The following is a 23,942-nucleotide window of genomic DNA, read 5'->3' on the forward strand; positions in this document are numbered from 1 at the left end:
CAGCCATAACAGTTCATTCTTCTGTCTTCATTCGAGTCCACATCAAGCCACAGGCTCTTTGTCTAAATTTACCCACAGTGCTTTGCTCGAGTTGCTGTCTTCGCCTTAATATTCGTCACTTCAGTGTAGGTGCTCTCATTCATCCTCCGTGTGTTCCTGAGTGTCTTAGATTTTTAAGATTTCTGGGTTCAATTTGAAGTTCCAGGCTTCACAGTGCTGGAGTGTATATATTCTCAGTGTTTGACTGGCTTCTCTTCTACAGCTGCTGCTGGCTGAGATTAAGGGCAAATGGGAGGACAGTCTGACAAAGACAGCATTTCTAAACTTCAACACAGCACACATCTGCATAAATACACAAACAACCAAGCCAACTGACCAACCGGTTTTTATATCACGTTTAATAACCCTTCTACAAAAAATGTCATGTGGAGAGAGAAGAGCAGGAGGCTTTGCTCAAATCCGGAGCTGTTTAAACTTCTTTCATTCCCCCTTATCAGTTCCTTCGGTTTAACATCGGCAGGTATGTTATATGTATGCTTACATAAGTTCAGTGCAATACCTGGCCCACTTCTGGTTTTTAAAGGCACTTAAGTGAGTCTAATGCTACAGTAGTTTGTAAGATTTGAGCCCAGTCTCCTGCTCTCGCCTCGTCTAGGCAGTGTTGATGGGGGTTGGAAGGGCAGATAGTTAAGAATTGAAGGAGTTAAAGTTTAAGAACTAAGCATGAGGAAGGGTTTAAATTGCTCTCTCCAAATAGGAGAAATAGGGGGGAGAAGGGGTGAAGTGAGAGGGGCTGCGTTTATAAGTCGCTCTCTCCGTACAGAGCACTGGAGAAGGAGATGTAGTCCAGGGCATCGGAGGGGCTGTTGGGTCCGATGAACCTGGTCATGCGGCTGATGCAGTACTCGGCCTGCTCGGGCGGCAGCTCCCTGCGCAGCTCCTCCACTGTGATGTAATTCTGGAGAAATCGGAGCGATGTGTGATTCATGATGATGATTTTCGGACCAAACCTTCTGGCATTTTCACACTGCCTACGTACTTTGTGTTTAAACTCCTCAACTTTAAATCACTGTTTTCACAGCAACTAAAAACTTAACCTTAAATTTTTCCTTATGCTTTCCCTTTGAACAATGCTGACATCTGAGTACATGGCAACCAGGATGTTGTGTATATATATATATATATGCTGTCGAGTGTAATGGGCTGCTTCGTGTCCTCACCTTGTCTGAGGCCAGAATCTTGAAGGAAGCCATTACTTGTTCTGCAGTGTCTGTCTCAGCGGTCTCACGGGTCATGAAGTCAATGAAGGCCTGGAAGGTCACAACGCCCGTGTTGTTGGGGTCCACCAGGGTCATGATACGAGCAAACTCAACTTCACCCTGTTAGAGAGGCATGTATTATTTCTATTATAATACTAAAATACCCTAAGGCCTAATAGGTAAACATTTTAGTATCTTCAGTAAACTGAACGAACCAGATCGTAACCCATGGAGATGAGGCAGGCACGGAAGTCGTCTGGGTCCATCATACCGTTTCTCTTCTGCAAAGGAAGTAATAAGAAATTTTAGGTTCATTACTGAAACAAACACTAAATGTGACAGAATCCTCTATGGCTTAATTCATTATTGGATCTATAAGTTAATAACAGCATTAATCATTTAATCAGATCATTTAGGGTAAAAATGATGTGTGTGTTGTGTGACCCATGAAAACAAAAACTGAGAGACAAATTTGCCCAATATGGGATCAATAAAGTTCAATTATCATTAAAAAAAGAAAATGATTTGGCAAATACACTAGCTACACAAATCCTGCCTGTTCTTGAACGCCTCACCCTGTCGAAGTGGTTGAAGGAGGCTCTGAACTCGTTGAGCTGTTCCTGGCTGATGCCCTTGGCATCGCGGGTCAGGATCTGGTTCTCCACCTCGTTGATGGTTCTGGCGATGGTGGTGAGCAGCTGCTCCCAGCCCACACGGACATGCTGCAGCAAAGGAGAGAACGCAACTTTACACCAACGAAACAAAAGAAGAGGTGGGAAAGGAGAGCTGTGGGAAAATGTCAGGCTCTACTGGAGTCCGTGGTACGTACCTCCATAGTGTAGTTGGTGTGCTTGTTGTCGAAGATGAGGGACTCCTGGATGAGCTGGTGGTCTCCCTCCAGTTTGTCGATATTGGATTTATAGTTGATGATGTTCTGCTCATATTGTTTCAGGCTGTTCATCTGTTCCTCCAGGGAGCCGGCAATGTCCACTGACACATGGCTGATCTCCTTCAGGTGTTCAAGGACAAACAGAATGATTTCTATACAGGCATATACTTCACCTTTCTTTGTGTTTCATTTACAGCCGTGTTACTGTATGTGTAGACAGTTGTGAACATGTAACTCGGTTGTGTTTTGGCTAGAGGGCAACAATCATGTCAGGTCCAGTCTAACTTTAGAGTTTCCTTTACTGACATGACAGTGAGGTGTTGGATTACGAGGACACTGTACCTCCATCTTGGTTTGAATCCAAGGTCCAATGATGTTGGACTGGGCAGCAAACTGGCGCCTCAGTCTCTCGTTGGCCTGCTGTCTGGCCACCTCCTCCTGAAGCATTTGGTCTCTGAGGGGCACAAGGTGCTTCACCTGCAGGGGCATACAGCAGATTCAGAGCATTCGTGCGTCCTCACAGCTGGAGACTGAAGCTGAATCATTTGACCGCCATCAGTGGCAAGATAAAACATGCAACCACTGTGTAACCACGGCAACAAAAAGGCAAACTGTTCCTGGTCTTTTTGCAACTCCACCTACACAGTAAACCCCTTTACAGCCTCACAGGTAGCTTTATAAATGTTGGATGGATTAAAAGCCCACATTTACTCTGTACATTTAGCTCAACTTAGAAGCCACAAAAATATGTCTGGACCATATATACAGAAGTTCTGGCCTGGTTCAAGCCTGGTGAGCAATTACCCAGCTAGTTATTTGAACAGGAAACAAGCCGAAGCTGCCTGCAGCATCAGGGAAAGTAAAATAAGTGCAGGATCACAGAGTCAGCAGCATTGGTGTCGCCCTATTTCTGACCCGTCACTATGTATATACTATGCTTATTATTAGCCAGGTGACCGTATGCAGTATGCAGAGGTTATCATAATCCTAAAGGTAAATTTAAAGGCCTAAATGTTTGTAAAAGTTCTAATTCATCCAGGTCACATTCATCCCACAGCTTCTGGTCTGACTGTGCTTAGTTTGTGGATGATGTCTAACTTGTAATTTGTCCTTTCTGCTCCTCTACATATTGCATGAGATGATTTAACTGTTTGTTTGACTCACAGTGTCCCACTTAGTGCTGATGTCCTGGGGGCTGAGGTTGGTGTATGGGTTGATTCCAGACAGTTTGATGCCGTAGGTCTGGGCGATCTTCAGGATCTCGTTGTGGATGCCCAAGGTGGCCATGCGCTCCTTGTCGGCCTCAGGCAAAGTGGCTTTGAACTGATCGTGGGCGGTGATCAGACTCTGTGCAGGTGACGAGGAAGGTGTATGATCAGAATACTCATCAGTGGTCTTACTAACATGAAAACACAAGGTGAAGAAATACTTGTATGGCCATGTTTGCCTCCATGGTGCTGGGTGGTACAGTACCTGGATCTCCTCAATGCTGTGGACAATGAACATGTCCTGCAGGTCCTCCATTGCTCCGTCCATCCAGTTGTTGAAGGGCGCTGCCCTCTTGGCAAACTCCAGGTACAGCTGATCAATGGTCTCCCATAGCTTCTCCACACGCTAAACACACACAAAACAGCTGTGGATCAAACCTTTGCCCAAGCGAATCCCATGAGTCTCAATACACTTAATGGCCCAAAAAAACACAGACACATCCACATTATTAGGATTGAGCAAAAGTGGCTAAAACACAACTACTTACTATATACGCAATGAATTTCTATCTCAGTTGATTATTGACATGTATGTCTCAAGGGTAGTGAGTCGTCTGCTGCTGTAATGCACATTTTTACTGCAGAAAAATCATTTTACTGTCTTGAATAGATCTCAAAATGTGTCCTTGTTCTTGATGTTCTTGATGATTTACAATTTTAATGACAGTGGAAATCCAGAGTGGTTTTAAAAAGGCAGTCTTTATCACCGCTATACACTGTTCCCTAGAAACTCTTAGCACTTTCCAAAGAGCTACTCTCTGATCTGTCTCTAAATGACTCCCACACACACACACACACACACACACACACACACACACACACACACACACACACACACACACACACACACACACACACACACACACACACACACACACACACACAGCAGTGTAGCTTCTCACACTAGAACTTCTAAGGTTAAGATGCTGCTTATGCTTCTTAATCAATGTAAAGCCTGCAGAAACAAGCAACAAGAAGAGGAAACCCCATTCCAGAACAGTATATAATTCATGGTCATGAATCAAGACTTTAGTTTACTCACAAGCCATTACTTCAGCTTGTCGCTTGGCACAGCTTGCAGCCACTTATATTACTGTTGTAAATCCAGAGAGCTGCTGGCGCTGGTGTTTAAGCAACAGCAGGAAACATCGACCTTGATTTATCTTATATGGGCATTTTCTTAACATTGTCAAGGAACTTGTTTATTTCATATGCATCTCACCATGTTTAATATATAAAACTGTCCGCTTACCTCCAGTGAGTCCCTCCTCTTCTGGGTCAGGGTTCCCAGGTTATCCCACTGGTCACAGATGCCCTGGCAGCGGGCGTTGACTGAGGCAGCATCATGATAGTCGAGCTCACTGAAAAAGACCACAATCAAAACAATCAGTGAGGCACGATGAAATATTCAACCAGACACCTGTGCCTGTCTTATTTCCTTTGTCCAAATTGTCACATTTGCCCGCAAACAACTAAATTTGATGCCATCACACTGTATTTAGGATTTGAAAGCCATATGAGAACATTTAATTTTATTAGTACAAAATACCTGCTTTTGAAGTCTGGACTGATAAATTATGGGTGGCATGCATACATATTCAGCACCATCAGTCTGAAACACTCATATTATAATGTATATAGCATCAAAGAGATCAGCTCCATGCTTACTGTGGAAAAAAGCCCAGAGGAGTAGTGAGGAATAAGGAAATAGTAAGATCAGAGGTTTCTGCTCTTTCATGAACCACCCTTTCATCTTTTTATCTGTCACACCACGATGCTTTCCACATAGATGGTGCATCTTTTCAGCCCACTGCATTGAGATAAGTATCTTTCCTATCATGACCATCAGGACTCATGAAACTCACTTTCTTCTCTTTAGTACCACCTGCAGCTTCCACGTGAGCCGTTCTGAGATCAGACTTTCACTTTTTCTAATTACTCCAGCATCCTCTTAAGTTATCCTCCTCTAGATCACAACTTTTAATGTCTCGCCACATAATGTTGTCCATTTTTAGGACAGAAATGCTTTTTTCCAGCTTTCCTCATATGTCTTACTTTAGTTCCTGGGCGATGGCAGCAATCTGCTCCACTCTGTCCTGGTGAGCAGCAAGGTCACTCTCAAAGGCTTCGTGCTTCCTCATCAGAGCTCTGATCTCCATCAGAGAAGCTGACTCGTAGTCCTTCTGGGACAGCAGGTCCTCCTTACCTAAAACACACACACGTTTGATCTGCTGTGGAAATGTCTCCATGTACCATGTCATTTGACAATCGTCTCTATTTCTCGCACAATGTCTTCATTGTGTCCTCACCTGCAGTCCAGGCCTCATGCATGGCACACTTCTGTTTGAACTTCTCAGCCAGGTGATCGAGTCTCTCCAGGCGGCGGATCTCGGTCAGCAGCCACTCTTCATACCCCTTCTCTACTTGTTCCAGGCCCTTCCAGGCATTGGCAATATCCTGGAAGGGATGAAGAGGTTTGATTACTGCAATGTGCAAAGAACTACAGTATATGTACCTCTCCTTGCCTCCTGATTGAGGGATAATTCTTGTCCACCACCACTAACAGATTTGTTTTTGTTGTATCACAGAAGCTTAGGAAGGATTTTAACAACTTAAAGGGATCTGAGCGTCTGATAATCCACACCAACTCTGCACCAACAACAATGCACTAAGCTAAAAACTCATCATGCTCACCGACACCATCTTGCCCTCAGAGGGCATGAAGGCAGGCCTGTTGCTAAGCCTCAGCTTTGTCTGCAGGGTGTTGAAGTTGATCTCCAGCTGACATTTCTCCTGGACTCGGGGCGGCTTGTGGACGCGACGGTAGTCACGGAAATCTTCCAGTTTCTGCTGCATAGCGCGCATGGTCTGCTCAGCCACGCGGTTCTCCAGCCAGGGGATGGTGCGGCGGATCCACTCCAGCAGCTACAGACGCCAGAGAAATAGATGACTGAGAAAACGTGAAGATGAGGGATTTATTTTCTTCCTGCCTGTGTTATTTACAGATTTAAGATAGGCATTGTACATATATAGTTTTTGTAATCCTACCGCTTTATATCTTAATAGCTGCACTGGCTGCTTATCTGGGCTAAACTGCCTAAACAGCCTTGTTGTTAAAAGACACTCTGCAAACAAAATACAGGTAAATAATTACTATGTGTCATTATCGACTGCTGCCATGTACAGTAGTAAAACAAAGTGATGAGCTTTTCAGCTGTTACTGTATTTTCTCTCATAATACTACAAATTTGAGCGTAGTGAACGTAGTGAAAGCAACATGATGTGAAGTAGGATGAGGAGAAAGCAGTGGGTTTGAACTGAACATTAAAGTATGGTTGCAGGAGGAGCATGTGCAGGACAGACTGAGAGTGGGTGAATGTGGTTGCAGTTGTTTCTCACCTCGCTGGCCAGCTTCTCATACTCCTCCATCAGCTTCTCATTCTCCTGGTTGACGGCCAGCACCTTGCAGATACGGTTGGCAGCTGTCTCAGCCTGAGAGCAATAACATTATCATACATTTACAATGCAGGACAGATAACCAGTTCTCACACTAACTCATTTGGCTTGTCTGTTTCTCTAGAATCTTTAAACATAGGGTGTTTTAGCCAAAACAGCCTTAAGATTATAGTCTCCTTCTGACCTGTTCAGCACCAGCAAAGGCATGATAGAAACAAGACACGTAGGTCATGATAGCCTTCTCATCAGGTTTGGGTGTGTTCACAATATCTGGGAGAGAAAATATGAAGTAGTTCAAGAATTACCTAGTATGGAAAAAGAATAAGTAATAGAATTATTACACCTTTTGCATGTCCTAATGAACTTTTCTACAGCAGCCTAAATGAGACAACCTTCTGATTTAGGAGGTATCTTAATAAAGGTTAGCTCCATCAGTGACACCACAGGGCATTACACTGTTTTTACTTCCTAAATGCAGCTTCAAGTAAAAGTGACCTTTCCTCATTGTACCATCTGTTGTTATGTGTTTTTGCTGCCGTGCAGGTTCTCTGAGTGTCTGCACCACAAACAGTTTTGCCTGTGTTTCGCTTTTTCACCTTCAGCATCAAGCATTTTTGGGATGTCCAGGAACTTCTCAGCCACCTCGAAGGCAGTGTTCAGGTTACCAACGGGGTCATCCTGCAGGCACACACAAAATTACTGTACATGCACAATGTCATGAAACCTCTAAAGGATGTGCATTATCCAGCCTGGCAGTTATTTGTGAGGTAAAAAAACAATATTTTTTGGCGAACAAGATGCAAGTGTGTGGATCTGATTTCCTTCCTACGTTCTTTTTATTCCAACAAATGTCAAAAACATTTTTGAAAGAAGAGTTGTTCTCTGCAATATATGTCTGCTAAAAAGAAATATAGCTCTGGACATTATATTAACCTTTTAAATTGAAAGGCAGTGTGGTCAATTTTCGATATGTACTTCATATGCTGTATGAACCACTGAGCTACAAAGTCATGTATAAAATTAAACTTTTAAATATACATATATAGACTCCAAAATTATACACTAGACTGTAGTTATACAGAGATTCAATTTCAAAAAGATTGACAATGACAAAGTAGATAGAGGTGATACAGTAGCTAAGGGAAAGATAGATCACCTTTCTCAGTTTGGAGTAGTCAATGAGATCAGGTCTATGTCTGTGGATGAGGGCACAAAGAGCCAGGCCATCCTTCCAACTGAGACGCGAGAAGGGAGAAAAGAGATGAGAAAAACACCACACAAATAAAATGAAAATAAAATAGAGTGCAATGATTGGAGCAGTAGGAGTAACGCAGTTGCAGTTAGCTACAGCTGCCACAGTTCGGCGTTGCAGACCCACCTGATGTGGAAGTTTTGCACATTGACGTTCCTGTAGGGGGCAGTCTTCCTCTGGCACCACAACAGCAGACCCTCCTTAGCAGAGGTCTCTGTAAAACATGAGAGGGTGATGATGACATGATGGGAGAAGAAGGATGAAAAATGGCAGGAAGAAGACGGGACAGGTTTGTTTAACCAATTGGCCATCATGTAAAGAGAAAACTTTAAATGTTGAAAAGTGCAAATGTCCAAAAATGGGTAATATGATAAATTTGACTGCATGCAATGTTTCTCTGCTTACAATAGGCCTTTTAAAAGGTACATGCAGGTACAGGTTTGACGACACGTTCCTGCACCAGTAGAGAGAAGGCGAGTTATGAGAGGTCGGAAGGCCAGTGGCTATATGACAACAGAAGATATTGAAGAGCAGGGGCAATAAAAGCAGAGTTAAAGATGAAGAGTTGAAGGTGAGGGTGAGAGGCGTGAGGAAGGACAGGGTAAACAAAGTCTGAGGCTTTATAAATAAGGATTTATTGTGACTTGACCTGCCTGACAATGTGAAGTATGAAGTGACATAAGGCACGGGTGAAGTTCAGGGATATAATATGATTTGCTGCACACTCGCGTAAAACAAAGCTCACTGCAGTACATTTGTTAAGACGTATTCACTGCTACACAAGAAGGAGTCAACAAAAAGCAGATTACAACTAGACAAGTGGCTCTATAATAAATCGGGGCTTTCCTCAGTGCTGGAGGGATGCTGGAGGTTGCAGTCGTAAATGCTAGACTATAAAGCTCAGTATTATATCACTATTATAACACTTAAGTTAATGTTAGATTAATAATTATACGCTGAAGGTTCACGTATACATACCTTCCACAGAGATGTCTTGGATGGCGAAGCGCAGAATGATGGTCCAAATCATACCAAGGGTCATCTTCACATTGCCATCAACAATTTCTGCACCCACACACACATACAAACGTTATTATTAAGGCAACGGGCAGACACTAAACGACTGAAATCAGCTCTTTCACTATGCCAGAAGAAACTGTTTGAAGTGTGAAGGCAGTGCTGATGATATCTCACAGCCTGAACTTTTTACCCTAAAGGTTGTAGTCAGTTTAACCTCATGGGTCCACAAATCCTGAGCGTGACTGATATGATTTAAATCCTGTTAATGTAGAAATCATATCAGTGTAAAACAGTTCCCTGTTGTTTGATTAGTAATGTTATGTTTATTGTAACTCCATTATCCTTCTGTACTGTACCTGCTAAAAGTCCTGTTTGAACCATAAGCCAGTGATAAATGGTTTTAATCAAGGACATATTTTACTCCTTGGTATCTTGATATATAGTGATTATTTTGCATAGTCTTGATGGTTTTTAAAAACAGTTATTGGTATTTGTTCCCAGTTGGATCTGTAGTTCTTACTTTCCTGTCACTGCCAACTCATCTGAATTCTCTCGAAGCTATGAATTTCAGCAGCCATCTGGTGCTCGAGTTACGTCCAAGAAATGCAAATATCATGTCACCTGGGTATATACATGATAAAAAAAACAGGTAGCGTAAATATAACACAAGGACAATGTCAAAGCAGGCCTCTCACCCTCAGCACCAATAGACACCAGCTTGACCCCCTTGCTGCAGATGAAGTCTAGAGCTTTATTCACGTTGGCAATCTTGTGGAAACGCATCTTGCCTTTGTCTGGTTTGGGCAGCCTCTCGCCTGAAAGAAAAGACATATTGAGCGGAAATGTTTGCGATAATATGTCCTGTTATGTCTGATCATCTGCTCCAGTTTTAACTACAGCACCCTATCATGGATGCACACGGGCAGTGTATGTGTGTGTGTTGATGCACCTGATATGACCTCCAGCAGCAGCATGAGTTTAAGGCCATTTCTGAAATCCTCCTCAATGTTCTCGATCTGTGTGCCAGCCTTCCTCAAGTGGGAGTTACACCAAGCTGTGAAAGTCTAAGAGGGAGAGACAGAGGGAAGGTTATACACCGTCACCTGACTGACTGTGTGACAGGTACATTCACAGACACTGACAGCAGGCATCACAACTTCACAAAAGGAAAAAAACAAGTCCTGTAACAAACAGCACAGCCATCCTGTTGGTAGCAGGGTCAGCTGTCCTCTTTGCTTTGTGTTCTTGTTATGACTCTGGCTGCTGACGGTGATAGTGCAGAGACATACAGTGACATTGGTCTGACAGCCACTGTCGACTCAACAGCCCTGAACAATGTGGAGGTGACCTCTGGTTTCCATTAATATTTAGTTTACTTCTGTTTTAGTTTGTTTTACTTCGGATAACATCATATTCCTCACCTCATGTTTATAAAGTGTGTAGTGCTGAAATAATAAATCTACAAGTTTTACTTAACCAGTTGATATGAATAGATATTGTAGATTTTGTAGTAAGCTGTATTGAAACATTATACGGCATCTTGTAAGGCTGAATGCTAGATCTCAGAAACCAAAGTGCTCTTTCACGTCACGGTGCACAGTGGGTCGACTGCAGACGGTGATGGAAATGGCTCTCGGCCGAGTGCTTGCTTTGGGTCTGTTTGGTAAATGGCCTAATGGCGCTGTTAGTGCGCGACGAGGACAATTCAGTTGGTTCCATCAGGGCATTCAATCAGTCACTGAACTGTATTTAGAGAGCTTTCCTGGTGTTAAGCTAGAAATGTGAGTATGGGATGTTGGTATGTTTGAGGGCTGTTACTGCAGAGCCAAAACTTCACCGGGGTTTGGAGCATGTGTGGGTGTTGAAGCAGAATAAGCACATGAGCTGAATAACTAACTACAGATGATAGCGTGGGCGGAGTGACGAGAGAGACTGAGCAGGAACGCGACAGAGAGAGAGAGAGAGAGATGTATAAATTAGCAATGAGGCAGGTTTGTGCTCTGTGTCAGTATAAACGCTCCATTAGAGCACAGCACATTAAACAGTGTGGACGTGGAAATGTCTGTCCATTAACTGTATGTGGGTGTATATTCACATCTCTGGATGTATAGCTGACATCTGCACTCTAGTGTGACTGTACAGCTACATGGATGGACAGAGAAGCAAAGCACCAAAGACAGACAGAAGAGGCAGTGACACAGAGTCTGTATCTAAGCGAGGGAGGAAGGAGAGAAACATCAGTGACTGACAGGAAGGAGATGGGAGAGTTAGTGAAGGAAGACGTGGGAGCAGTCACTGCACTTCACGCTGGAGTTAAATTAAAGAAAACTGATTACTGAACTGAAACACTCAGTCAATTCACCTTTCTACAGTTTTTCTGCAGCAAGTTGCTTCTTTGCAAACTAAATACATCAATGGGCTTTTAAGTCGGTTTGAGCAAACACATAACAGGACGGACACGATGTTCTAAAACCCTGGCAGACAATCTTTAATGTATGTATTTATGCAAAAGTGGCCCTACTGTATGAATACAAATACTCGAGGTACATAGCATAGCTACATTGTCAGATAAATATAGAAGAACACGTTCAAAAGCCATATGAGCAGCATCATATATGATAACAATTAGGGCACATTTGTACATTAGGTCTTTCCATGCATTTAACCAACAGCAGTTAGTTTGAAGTGATGTTATATTTATATAAAAAATGTACATAAGCTGTCTTATTATAAACTAAATGTATTAGAAATAACCAACTTCTACTTCAAAATGATATTAGTGCTTGTAGTAAATGCAGCACTTTTAGTTTTTATTTATTTATTATTTTAAAATAGTACTTCTGTTTCTTATACATTAGCAGGATTTAAATACTTCTTAGACTTCCAGCAGCGGGTAGCTTAACATCCTCACTAGCATTTCTATTGCACACTTTGTACCTTTGGGCAGCTTGTAAAACATTAGCCCATTCACAATGAAAGACGCTTATAGACAGAGGGAGGCAGTGATGGAGGGAGGTGAGGAGCGACAGGAATGCCCAGGCCCTGGTGTAATTCGATGTACGGGACTGAAGAGAAGAGGAGGACGCCTGTCCAACCAGCCGGGGTTTCAGCAGGTGTTCGTCATCTTTGCCACGCATGACCAAATTTAGCAGGACAGGAGACGAGAAGGTGCGTAAAGGAGGTGGAAGAGGGCCAAAAGAGCAGGGGCGCGGAAGGGGGCAGGGGTGGGGGCTAAATTAGGGAGGAGGAGGTGGAGAGAGGGTGAAGGAGGTGCCGGCAGAGGCTAAATCAGGTTGCTATGAGACACCACTGGACAGCTGAGAAGGCAGGATTCCTGAGGTGAAGTGTAAGCGTCCAAGATGGAGAAAAAAGCAGGAGGAAGCAGAGAAGGAATGGATCGAAGAGGATGGCGCGATGTGAAATAATAAACTTGAGAAAGTGTGGGAAAGATGAGCGCAGGGAAACCTCGCCAGCATCAAAAGAGAGCCGTTACAAGCTGAACTGGTGGTAATTGAAATCAAGGATTCGCTCAACCTGCTGTAATTAAACCGGAGATAAAAGCATAATCCCAAAGTCATTAAATCCTAAATGCTTAACAGAGGGGGATAAAAACAATCCTCTGTCATACCTGCGACAATCACAGCTATTGCTTCTAGTCCTCTGCCTCTGTAATGCTCTATTATCTCATTCCACTAGGTTGTTTCAAAGTCTGTGCTGGTCTACAGAGTCCATCGGCATGAAGTCACCCCCCACCCTCCCCTCCGTCCATCCACACCTGTCGGTCTGGCCTGGCTCAGCTTGGCTGGAACGGTTCTACAGGTCTTTCTTGTAAAATGAGGTCATGGTAGTCCAGCTGAATGCCTGTCATAACTACGCTCCCCCAAGAGAAATCAGGGCCTCCAACCCTCAATACAGCTGACACGCAACACCCATGCACACGGGTGTCCACACAAACGCACACAACAGGCTCGGAGCTTGTAATAATGTGAGCTGCTTGGGCTGACGCAACCACAGAGCCGCCTGGAGTGACTGCTGCCAGCCTCGGAGGGGAGGCCACGAGCAACACGCGTATTCATCACTTCACTTCTGTTGCAGGAAAAGCCCCCATGTCGTTTGGGCACAGTGCAAACCGTTAAGGGTGGGTGGAAGAATGAACAAAGGGCAGTTTTACCATAATCCTTTCTAAATGTGTCCTTCACTACTGCCATGTTAAAATTCCTAAACTAAACTTTAGTTTCTTATTTAGTTTCTGTTTCTTATAAACCCTATTAGGGTTTTGTTAATCAGCATTTTAAGCCGAAAGACAGGTTAAAAACTATTAATATATTCATCTCAATATTTTCGTTATAACAAGTGTTCTGATAATTGTCATAATATCACGCAGTATTAGCCTGACAACAGGCCCTCGGAGCCATAAACTGAGATTATTTAGTTTTTACTTGGGTCTGTGGTGCCACACATGCATTTACTCCACATACTCCAACACATTATTGCAGAATACAGATAAAAACGTGCAAAAACAATACAATGACCAATAAGGGCACATGCTGGAGTGGAAAGGGCGGACGTTCTATTATAAACCCAATGCGGTCCATTTCATAAATGTTATGTTATTGTATACCGGAGAATCATAGCGTGTGCTCATAATAGAGTACGACAGCACACTTTTATTGCAGCTTTAAAGATTAAGCCCATAACCTCATTCTATCAAATACAGTCAGTTTAAATAAAAGGCCTGACGTAGTGCTTACAAAGCACAGAAAAGCATCTTAACTCAGTCTCTTCAGCTCTTTTGCTGCTGAGTCTCTTTTTTTGTGTGTGAGCCCATAAAGTATTATTATTATAAACAGTTCAATAACCTCTGTACATGTTATTTTAATATTGATCACATGGTCTTATAATTATGGCATAATGTAAGGCAGGTATTTACATCTGACCGCAGGTGTAAATGAAGACCACATGCGTTTTGACATAGCTCACTCCATTCACACCTGCCTCCTGCAGTTACCTTGGTCCCACAGCTGTTCTGCAGTCATGTTCCTGGCTCTCACACTTCATCTACATGCACACTAACACATCACGGGCCACTCTGTGTTTTTTATGTGCAGCTTATTGTGTGCACTGTGTTCCTTTGTTTGTAAAGGTCACTGTGTTTGTGGCGCTTGGAGACATGTAGATTCAAATCTGGACAAAATCATAAATATCTTATGACAGGGAAATGTTTTAAATTTAGTAAGAAAGTAAATATAGCTAAATTACTTTAGCTGCTGTGGTGAGTACTGGTCAAACTAATAAATTAAATATGTAAATTTAAACTACACATACTGATAAAAATTATTTGTTGTCTTAACAAATAGAAAATCTGATGCCATCTACACACACACACACACACACACACACACACACACACACACACACACACACACACACACACACACACACACACACACACACACACACACACACATATATATTTGGAAGGTGAAGGCCACAGTGGTGTCTGTGATTGGACCCCCAAACTGGAGGAGTGGCTACAACAGATCCCTGGAAAAACATCCGAAATCTCAGTCCAGAAAAGTGCAGTCCTAGGAACAGCAAGGATACTGCGCAGAACCCTCAAGCTCCCTGGCCTCTGGTAGAGGACCCGAGCTTGGAAAGTGGATGAGACCACCCGTGGAGGGTGAGAATAGAGTGGTGGTATATATATGTAAATAAAACAGCGCCTTTCTCAGTCCGCCTGTATGACCACCTGTATAATAAGGGAATGTCCCCCCCTTCTCCCATAATATAAAACTCTAGTTCAAGTGTCAACAGACCACAGGTCAGTACTTACAAAGACACAAAATTACCCCTGTATTGCAATAGGGTTAGAGGATTGCTAATACTGTCATTAGAGTAACAACATCTACATAATAAAGCCTAAAATAGAGCATTGTCAGACATCAGGAACTTTCTTGAGCTTTTCCAAATTCATGCACAACACTGCAAGTTCTCAGTTTCCCCTTTATTCTAATTTGAAATATTGGCTGACATGCAGCTTCCCATTGTCAGCGTCCACTCTGAAAATCTGACTAGGACATTATGAACTGCACGCAACTGACTGCAAGTGAAAGAAGTGTAACAAGCTGTCAGCAAATAACCGAGTGGAGGAAAGGGGGATAATTTGCTCATCCATCAGGGCTGATGGATGGAAACTGCCCCAGTGCAGAGATCTAGCTTTACTCGCTCTACTCTTATACTGCATTTCTCACGTCAAAAAAAAACCCTAAATACACTAAAAAAAATGTTATAAACTCGGTGACAGTTGCCCTTGAGCCATATCTGCTCGGAGTGGATAAACAACACTTGGCACCCCAGAGCAAGTAATAAAAAAATACACAAGTACAGCTGCAACTAATGAAAACAGTAAAGCTGGCCGTATATGTGACGTCTTGAATAATTATAGGCATCACTTGTCACAAGGACCCTTGATTAAAAAAGCAGGCCTGAATCTTATACAATACTTTGTCACCCTCAAAGGAGATGTCTATAAAACATGGACAGTAAAACAGCACAATGACTATAAAGCAGACGTCAGGTTGGTATGTTCTTACTAGTACAACACCTTAGTTTTATTCCTGAGGCCCTTCAACAGCACAGACCAGCTGACTGCTGTGGTAGGAACAATATAGAAAAATCCTCAGGTTTGAATTTCTGACTGGTTTGAAAGAATCACCTACTTGTGTCAGAAGACTTTAGTAAACAATCGTCCTAAATCCTGCAGTGGGTTTAAACAGCTGATAAGGTGACAGGACCACAGTGGAGGCAGAGGGCAGATGAGTTACGACACCTAACAGCTGTAGCCGACATTTAGAAGCCACCAGCCTCTCTCTCCTCCCCTCAACTCCTCTTCCCCTTGTGAGCTTTAAATACACCAGACCCCCATCCCCAAATGTGAAAATGACATACAACTGTGGACTCCCGCCCACCCACCCACCTATTAGGTTAGCCTGAACTGTCCTGGCCCATGCACTCACCTCTAGCCCCCCTACAACACCTGAACGGTTATTACTCTACTGCTTCTGCAATCACCCAGGAGCCTCATACCAGGTATATTATTAAATACAGTTGAATCAATACAAAGTAATATTGTGCTTATACAAATAAACAATGCTATGTTAAAAATGTTGATATGTTGATATGATGTAAATTCTTCCTAGTGTATACTAGTTGTACTTTAATTGTGTGAGTCAGTGGTTTCCAAACCGGAGGCCAGAGAGGGTTGAAAAGAAAAAACACCTTTTGAATAATTCAACAGACTATTAACCAAACTTTAGTGGAGTAGTAATATCAGTTATCAGTATAATCCAGTCAAATGACTTCTCTTCTCAAATCTTTGGCATTATAAGTCAAACATTTAGTGGTTCTCAATTCTCAAATGTCAAAAATTATAAATAATGAAAAGAATCATTAGCTGTAAATTAAAACTGCAAAAAAGATTCTGGTACGAAACCCTGGGCATAATATTCTTCAAAAATCCATCACTCTCAAAAATACCACATTTCATAAATAACTACTTGTTACTAGTAGATAAGGCACGAGCAGACAACTTGATTTTACAGCCCTGCTTTCCACCGCTCTGCAAGATTAACAGGCTCCCATCCCAGGCACTCTGCTCAAAACGGGGACACCGACGCAAGGCCTGAGTCCAAACCCACGGATTTACATCTGTGTTTAGAGGATAAAAGGCCTAGGACCCCTTGTCCAGGAAAAGGCTGTGTGTATGGGTGCATCATCTATGTGCCAGATGCCAGTGGGATCTACTGCAGGCACAGGGGATTTCAGCTGGCAAAAGTACAGGTGGAGCAGGTGATAACGGGAGCACAGTGAGAACAATGCTAATGTTAAAAATGAGGCTTTGTTCTGTATTATTCCTGCATCTAGTTAGTTTACACATCAGATATCACCAGAATATTACAATACTACTTATTTATCTGATTTTCATTCACAGCAGACAAGCAAGCAGGACTTGCACAAACACACACAGGTCAGTCAGTGCTCTAACAAAATGGCTTGTACCACACAGATATACAGTCCTGACTGCATTAGCTACAATCCAGGTATCCATTTATTTTGTGCCTGCGGCTGAACGACCCGAGGGAACGGATGGCTAACCTGGTTCAGTCAATCACTTGTTTTGACAGAGCCATCTGTCTGTGTCGTCATACTAATTGCTTGGGCTCAGTGTGGAGAAACACTGTGTCCTGTTCGGCTTCATTGTGCTGCTTCACACGCCACACAGTCTCAGGTTGATGTGCAGGAGGCTGCTACAAGCACAAAATACAAGCCGAAACCAAATAACAGCACCCTCCAGCAGTGCCTGTCTGTGTGTGTGCACAACTGCAGGTGTTCACTTCTCAGTAGTGACACACACGCTGACAGGGACACATTGTGGACATGAGTCATAATCTGCATGTCATAATTATTCTATGTTAAAAAGACAACTGAGCGGGACGAACAAGGCTTTGGCAGATATTTAGACAAAACTACCAGTGAACAAGGCGTTATCTTGTTTATTTTATATGATTCAATCTGGATGTTGCATGCAGACAAAGTTATGAACTGATTACATATTGTGTGTTAGTGGTGATGGATTACATTAAGGCACATGATAGGAGGAATATTTATGAGTCCTGTCTATCATTAAAGTTGCTGGAGTACTATTAACATTTTCTGGCATATTTTAAGGTATAAGGATATGTAAAACAAACCAGTAAGGTCAAGTTATTATTTTTGCCACTGTGACTTTGTAAGAAAAAGAACACAGATTTCCTGCTTGCTCTGCATATGCATACATACACAGAGCATCAACATCCTTCATTATTCACTCTATTACAGCCCTTGTCCTCTTTTTTTGGTACAGAAGTCAACAGATGAACTGACTGTCTGCATGATCGATGGTGGAGACTAAAGGTGAGTGTATAGGTTCATAGTTGGCGGCAGCAGCAGCATGCCAGATCCTTTGTTGTTTAATGAGCACGGCGCTGGCTGACGACCAACAAGATAAATTGGTGCAAGTGATTGTGGAGACTTTACGGCAGTGTGGCTGGGCAGGAGGTGAAGGCAGCGGGTCGGACCTAATTTTAGCAGGCTTTCCTTGAAATAAGAAGCAAAGCTGTGCAGGCAGAGTCTGCCAATTCACACAGTCATATACTGAAACAACACGGTTTTGCCATGACAGTTGCTAATCTAACCACTCATCTTAAATAAATACTGTATAAGACACAAAAATGTACCCCTTCATGTTGATGAAGACACATTTTGCTATTGCAACTGGAGCTCCCACAGAACTTTATGACTGCATCTTTTTAGACTATTATGAAGTACATAATGATCCCGTCATGACCTCAGTCCTATTATAAGAGACCCATCATCTGAGCAGACTGACGACTGTAACTGCTGCTACCAACCATCTATAAATATCTAGTGCAAGCAGCTCGCAGTTGGAACTAACATCCTGAGCTTAGTTCACTTTTCATAAAGACACGTTTGGTGCTCCGTTTGTCTCGTAAATGCAGCATTCTGAGTCTGGCACCATTACGAGCCGAGGTGACATTGTGCAGGTGTTCTGCTATGTATCCTCTGAGTGTCGTTTGTTACTGAGGTCACAGCTTTGGCAGCTTGTGACCACCTGCTTCCTCAGACACAGGACTCCATTTTAATACACACACTGAGTCTGTACAATGATTACATCTACTTACACGGTAGCAGCAGCATTTTAAACATATATTTATTTGTTGCTGGCATATTTTTAGTATATCTTAGTTTGTTTTGGAGAATATTGATGCAACTCAGCAACACCACTGTCAACCTAGCAATTTTCTTTAACTAATCTTACCTTTTATTCTATTTACAGACCCACAGGAGTGCTCTGATCTGATCAAGATGGCTACTCTCACAGACCATCAATCATCATTTCCATTTCCCCCTGCTGGACTCTGACACTGCTGCTGTATCATGTGTCTGCTTTCCCCATTACAACACCCTACAAGAAATCTTCTGTCTCCTAAAAACATCCAGTGTCTTTAAAGAAGCTCCTCTCAAAAATCACTACTAACTCACAACATATAATATAATAATTAGTATGCAAAGTATAAATTAAATAAAAATGTACATGTATACACTAATGTTCCTCAGCCTGTGGCCTCCCAAGGCTCCTGCGCCTGCACTAAAGCAGTTTATAGAAGCCTCCCTACATGGACACAGCTTCTGGAATAGAAACTGCTATTTGATCTGACTGAAAGCTCTCTCACCTCTCTACTTATGTTTAACCATACTCTCTACACGTATCACACAACACACATACAGTACTCTTTAATCCCATTATTTTTACAAAGGTCATCTGGATTAAAGCCTAAACTCTGGCAAAGTTAATTAATTAACCTATGTCCAGCTATCTGTACAGTTCTATAATACAGTGTAGTCTGATTTATACTAACATTGTTTAGCCATAATCCACAACCTTAGACTTGTCTTTTGTGTTAAAACTCCAAATTTCTAGTCTTGACCAGCAACCAGCTGAGTTTACCTTTCTTGAGTTAATAAAGTTTTTCTTATCTTATCTCTTATTTTAGCTCTTCGAATAAAATGTCACGAGAGGTCCAGAATGCAGCTCAGGGTTCCTAAACAGGGATCAGATGACACTACAGAGTGGATCGTGGGCAGGGGAATCTAAGATGCCCCCTGTTTGTCCAGGGGCTGAATCTTGGGATTAGCATCAAAGTATTTTCCGAGGTTCCTCATACACATGATTTATTGACTCCTATGATTACCAAGATGCCTCTGAGCTCTCCTGTTGTATATTCCTTTTCCATCTTCAGTCAGCTCACAAATTAAATCATGCCATTTCATCTTTTCAAATTATCTCTGGATCCTAACCCTTTAGACTTGTTTTTCAATTTCCTTAAACATTTGATCTGAATCTCTGATACATCTAAAAATATAGTATAGTTAAGATTACAAAGAAGATATAGGGTAAAACAAAGACTTGTCTAGCACATTATCAGAAATGTCATATCCCTGTGAGCATATAACGAAAATTACCAAGTAAGACAATGTTATTTATATATCCAATTGTAATCCGAACCACTTCCTCAACACCATCTAAGAACAATCATGCTTTTGGTATGGCCTCACTAAATGTGAAAGCTGCTACACTGCTGCTTCAGTATAAGAGGTATAAAATGAGAGTAAATAAAAAAACAAGTGGGATTACTTTGACTGTCCACACAAAAGGTCATTAATCAAGTTGATAAACATCACATTACTGAAGATAATGTTTACCCTTGAAAATCACTCTTTTGACCAGTTCATTCATTCAAGTAATGACATGGTGATGTCTTTGGTTTATGTATTATTGCTCAAATAATGTAAACAAGATAAAGAGACACCATGAGTACTAGCATAGACCTATGAACTATTACAAACCCAGCATTTATGTGGGTTTGCCTGTGTTCAGCATTACAAGTGGTCTGGAAAAGCTAGTCCTCTGCAAAAGGTTGGATAAAAATCTTTTGGCCACTAGATCATCAGCATCTAAGGTTAGGATGACATCAGTAAGTCTGGAGAGTTGATCTGCCTTCATTTGACCTTTTTATGGAAAACCTAGCTCTTCTTATTTGCAAGATTACAGCTGCTTTGAGGAACAAATATCTTCCAAGATGTAAATATCATCACACCGTCCTTCCGTGGCCTATTTGACACCTTTCACCACATGCAATATCTAACTTAATTTTTGCCAACTCCCATTACATTACATTTCTCCTCCAGACTAAGCCACGTATCATTTAACCAGCAATCACCATGAGCTGCTTCATGATAAATATAAACCAGTGTCAAGATGTACAATTCAAACATGTGAATGGGCACGACAAGCAAGCTGTGCACACACTATTTCTAATGTCTAGTATCAGATTCGGCATCACTGTGTGTTGACAAACACTTTATTACTGTGTGTCAAGTGGTGAGCAGGATTTTCCACTGAAATTTCAAGGGTATAAAAGAGAACAGGTGCTGCAAGGGTTTCCTTTTCAAATCACCACATTGAAAAATGATGCACAAGCTATATTTATGGGCTGATATCAGCTCCTTAAGCTAGATTTTACATGCCGCAAAGAGCAATGGAGTATGATGACCTATTTCCCTGGGAAAACCGAAGAGAGGGGGTTGCCTAGCTGCACAAAGACCATTATATCATTTTACACTGAAAAGACTGTCTTAGAAATAGGATTAAAAAAAGAATGTACAAACTCAGAAATGGAAAAAAATAAGAAACGGTGCTAAGTATTATTCCAAGACTTACAAGTGAAAGAAAGAGTTTAACCTGGATAGGAAGAAGAGAAAGAGACAAAAAGAAAACAAATTTAAAAACAGGTTGCAAAGAAAGTAGGAGAGAAGCAAGTTAGAAGGTATTTTTAGAAAGAGGTTTATTTGTAGGACTGAGAAACCAACCCGTGGTGTATATCTACCAGTCTTGCCATCTCACTCTGTTACCATCTGTTGAGGTCTCTCACGTTGACACAGTACCTTGGCTCTATAGGTGGGGGACAATTCTGCAGACCTACTGCAAAGGCCATTTAAATAGACATGTCGAAAGTACTGCTGTTGTTCTGTATCGTACTGACAGAACTTAGTTATTTTAGACTCATGCTGGGTTTTATCGCATTGTTAGTAGCTTTTTCTAACCCTAAACACTTGACTCACATCTTCATTTTTTTATGCCAACTCTTAATGCCATGTTCTTGCACGTGGTCCTTTTTCCCGGTTACAATTAACTGGATTTTGGGTTCATTTAACCATTGTTAACTTGTTATTCAAATATTAAATGACTGAATTTCCCTCCTTTTTTATAGTGTTGAGATTTAAACAGTTACATGAGGATATACAAAGCAACCAATTTGATCACATTTGGACAACTTACTAGAGCTTATAACCTATATTTCAAGTTGTGACCCCTCATTTAACTATCTGCAGATGGCAGCCAGGTCTTTAGCTGAATTCATTGGGAGCCTTTATGTACATATGTCTTCGTATAGTTTTTCTACTACCACGCTTTTTATTTTATCAAAATAAATTATATATATTCTCCGTGTTATGAAATTCATAGATCTTTTACAACTCGCAGTATGAGTGTGGTTACTTCACAAAACTGCCATTCAACATGGCGACCAGGGCATAGCATACCACAAGCATTAGGCTACCTAAACAAAAACGATTCGTTTTTTTACACGATTGGTGTATAACGATTTACACCAGGAAAATAATCTGGTATACCAATCCCCTTCAGTATCTGTATTAAGTAAACATTTAGTAAAAATGAAAACTCCATTAACCTCTAAAGGCGCCGTTTCCGTCGCAGGTCAGCGGCGGCAGATGATACCTGTAACGGCGTTTAGCCGGACAGCTCGTTAAACGCACCTGTCACGGCTGGTTACCTAGGCAACACCCGCCCCTACCGGCTAGCTTAGGGTGGCTAATAATAACAGGCTAAAACATACTTTCTACTCACTTCATCTGTTTTGCTGCTACTTATGTTGACACAAATGTTTTCTTTAATCTCCACTAACGTGTTGCAGATTGTGGCGTCATATATTCTGAATTTTCTCAGCCGTGGTCGGATGAAGCTCCTAGTGGCTGTTGGAGCAACAGCTTTGGTTTGGCTACAAGGTATGTTCCTGTGTTTTATTGTGTCTATGTATTAGAGATAAACAGCAACAACTAGTAAAGTTTAACCTGGTCATTAATGTATAACTATTGTTTAGCCCAAAGTAGCCGTTCAGTTTATTTAATTAAATGACTAAACTTTCCTCTGCTCTCAAACAGCTGTGCTGTCATTTATAACGTCTCTGTTTAATGTGGCACTTCATTACGGCTTAATACGACTTTAAAAGAATAGTATAAATGTAGGCTGAAGACGGTCGTTATATATTTAGACAGACTTGGCCAAGCAACCAGGGGGGTAACTGAAAGGCAACACTGAGAAAGTTCCACAGCTTAAAATATCTGCGCACACAGCTTCCAGCAGGACTGAAGTGCCAGGTGCGAGAACAGCTAAGGCGCAGATGGCTAGTTTCATATTAGGCTGCTTCAAATATTACACAATCAGGATGAGGCCAATGATTGCGAAACCAATCCAATTTGTCATGTATAAATGTTATAACATATATAAATAATTGTAACTGCTGGCCGCGTGTTCTGTAAAGTTTTTGCGTAATTACGCACGACGGCACGAACGTAGCTGCTCCCAGCGTGCAGGACCAAACGTACCTTCCTCTGCTGCTTCTCCCAGGCAGGGTCCAGCAACAGGTCCCTGTCCCAGTCCTCCTCCTGGGTCATGTACGATTCTTCATGTTGGATCGTGTAGGAGTTGCTGTATGTCATTTGGGTTTCGACAGCTGTCATCGTGCCGCCTCGATCAGGACTTCGCCGGTCCCCCTCAGCTTATAGTAAGAACAACTTAATCAGCAGTAGAAGCGACCGCGACGCCGTGAGGGCAGGGACTTCCTTCAGAAGGGTGGTCTCGTTCGAGGGACAGTTGGGGATTGCAGAGACCAGACTCCACGGGTGCGAGGTGCCTGTGCGGAGGTGGTGCTCCCACTACCAGAAGACCCTGCTGGCCGGTGTTCCTTTCCTGGTCAAAAGTGGCACACGTGATCGCACCCCAATAAGTATGAGAACCGACAGCTTGAGTATCGGGTTCTGACCCTAAAAAGGTGGAAAAGGCGGGGTAGGCTCTAGCGGGCGGGTCTAGGGGGCTCCTG

The 23,942-nt window shown here is 42.2% G+C and overlaps 1 protein-coding gene across 1 annotated transcript; it reads right to left on the minus strand.

The window, feature by feature from the left end:
* Positions 1-380: 380 nt before the first annotated feature.
* actn3b (actinin alpha 3b) lies at positions 381-23,828 on the minus strand. Its single transcript, XM_029128211.3, has 21 exons — positions 23,449-23,828; positions 10,094-10,208; positions 9,840-9,959; positions 9,103-9,189; positions 8,251-8,338; positions 8,029-8,107; positions 7,469-7,550; positions 7,057-7,142; positions 6,816-6,908; positions 6,111-6,341; positions 5,726-5,873; positions 5,472-5,622; positions 4,669-4,777; positions 3,622-3,762; positions 3,313-3,495; positions 2,491-2,625; positions 2,089-2,268; positions 1,835-1,981; positions 1,475-1,540; positions 1,221-1,379; positions 381-958 (listed from the first exon to the last, which is right to left on the minus strand). The coding sequence occupies exons 1-21, from the start codon at positions 23,581-23,583 to the stop codon at positions 800-802; spliced, it is 2,694 nt and encodes an 897-aa protein (XP_028984044.1). The 5' UTR covers positions 23,584-23,828; the 3' UTR covers positions 381-799.
* Positions 23,829-23,942: the final 114 nt, after the last annotated feature.

Source organism: Betta splendens, chromosome 2, assembly GCF_900634795.4.
Source record: "Betta splendens chromosome 2, fBetSpl5.4, whole genome shotgun sequence".
Classification (NCBI taxonomy): domain Eukaryota; kingdom Metazoa; phylum Chordata; class Actinopteri; order Anabantiformes; family Osphronemidae; genus Betta; species Betta splendens.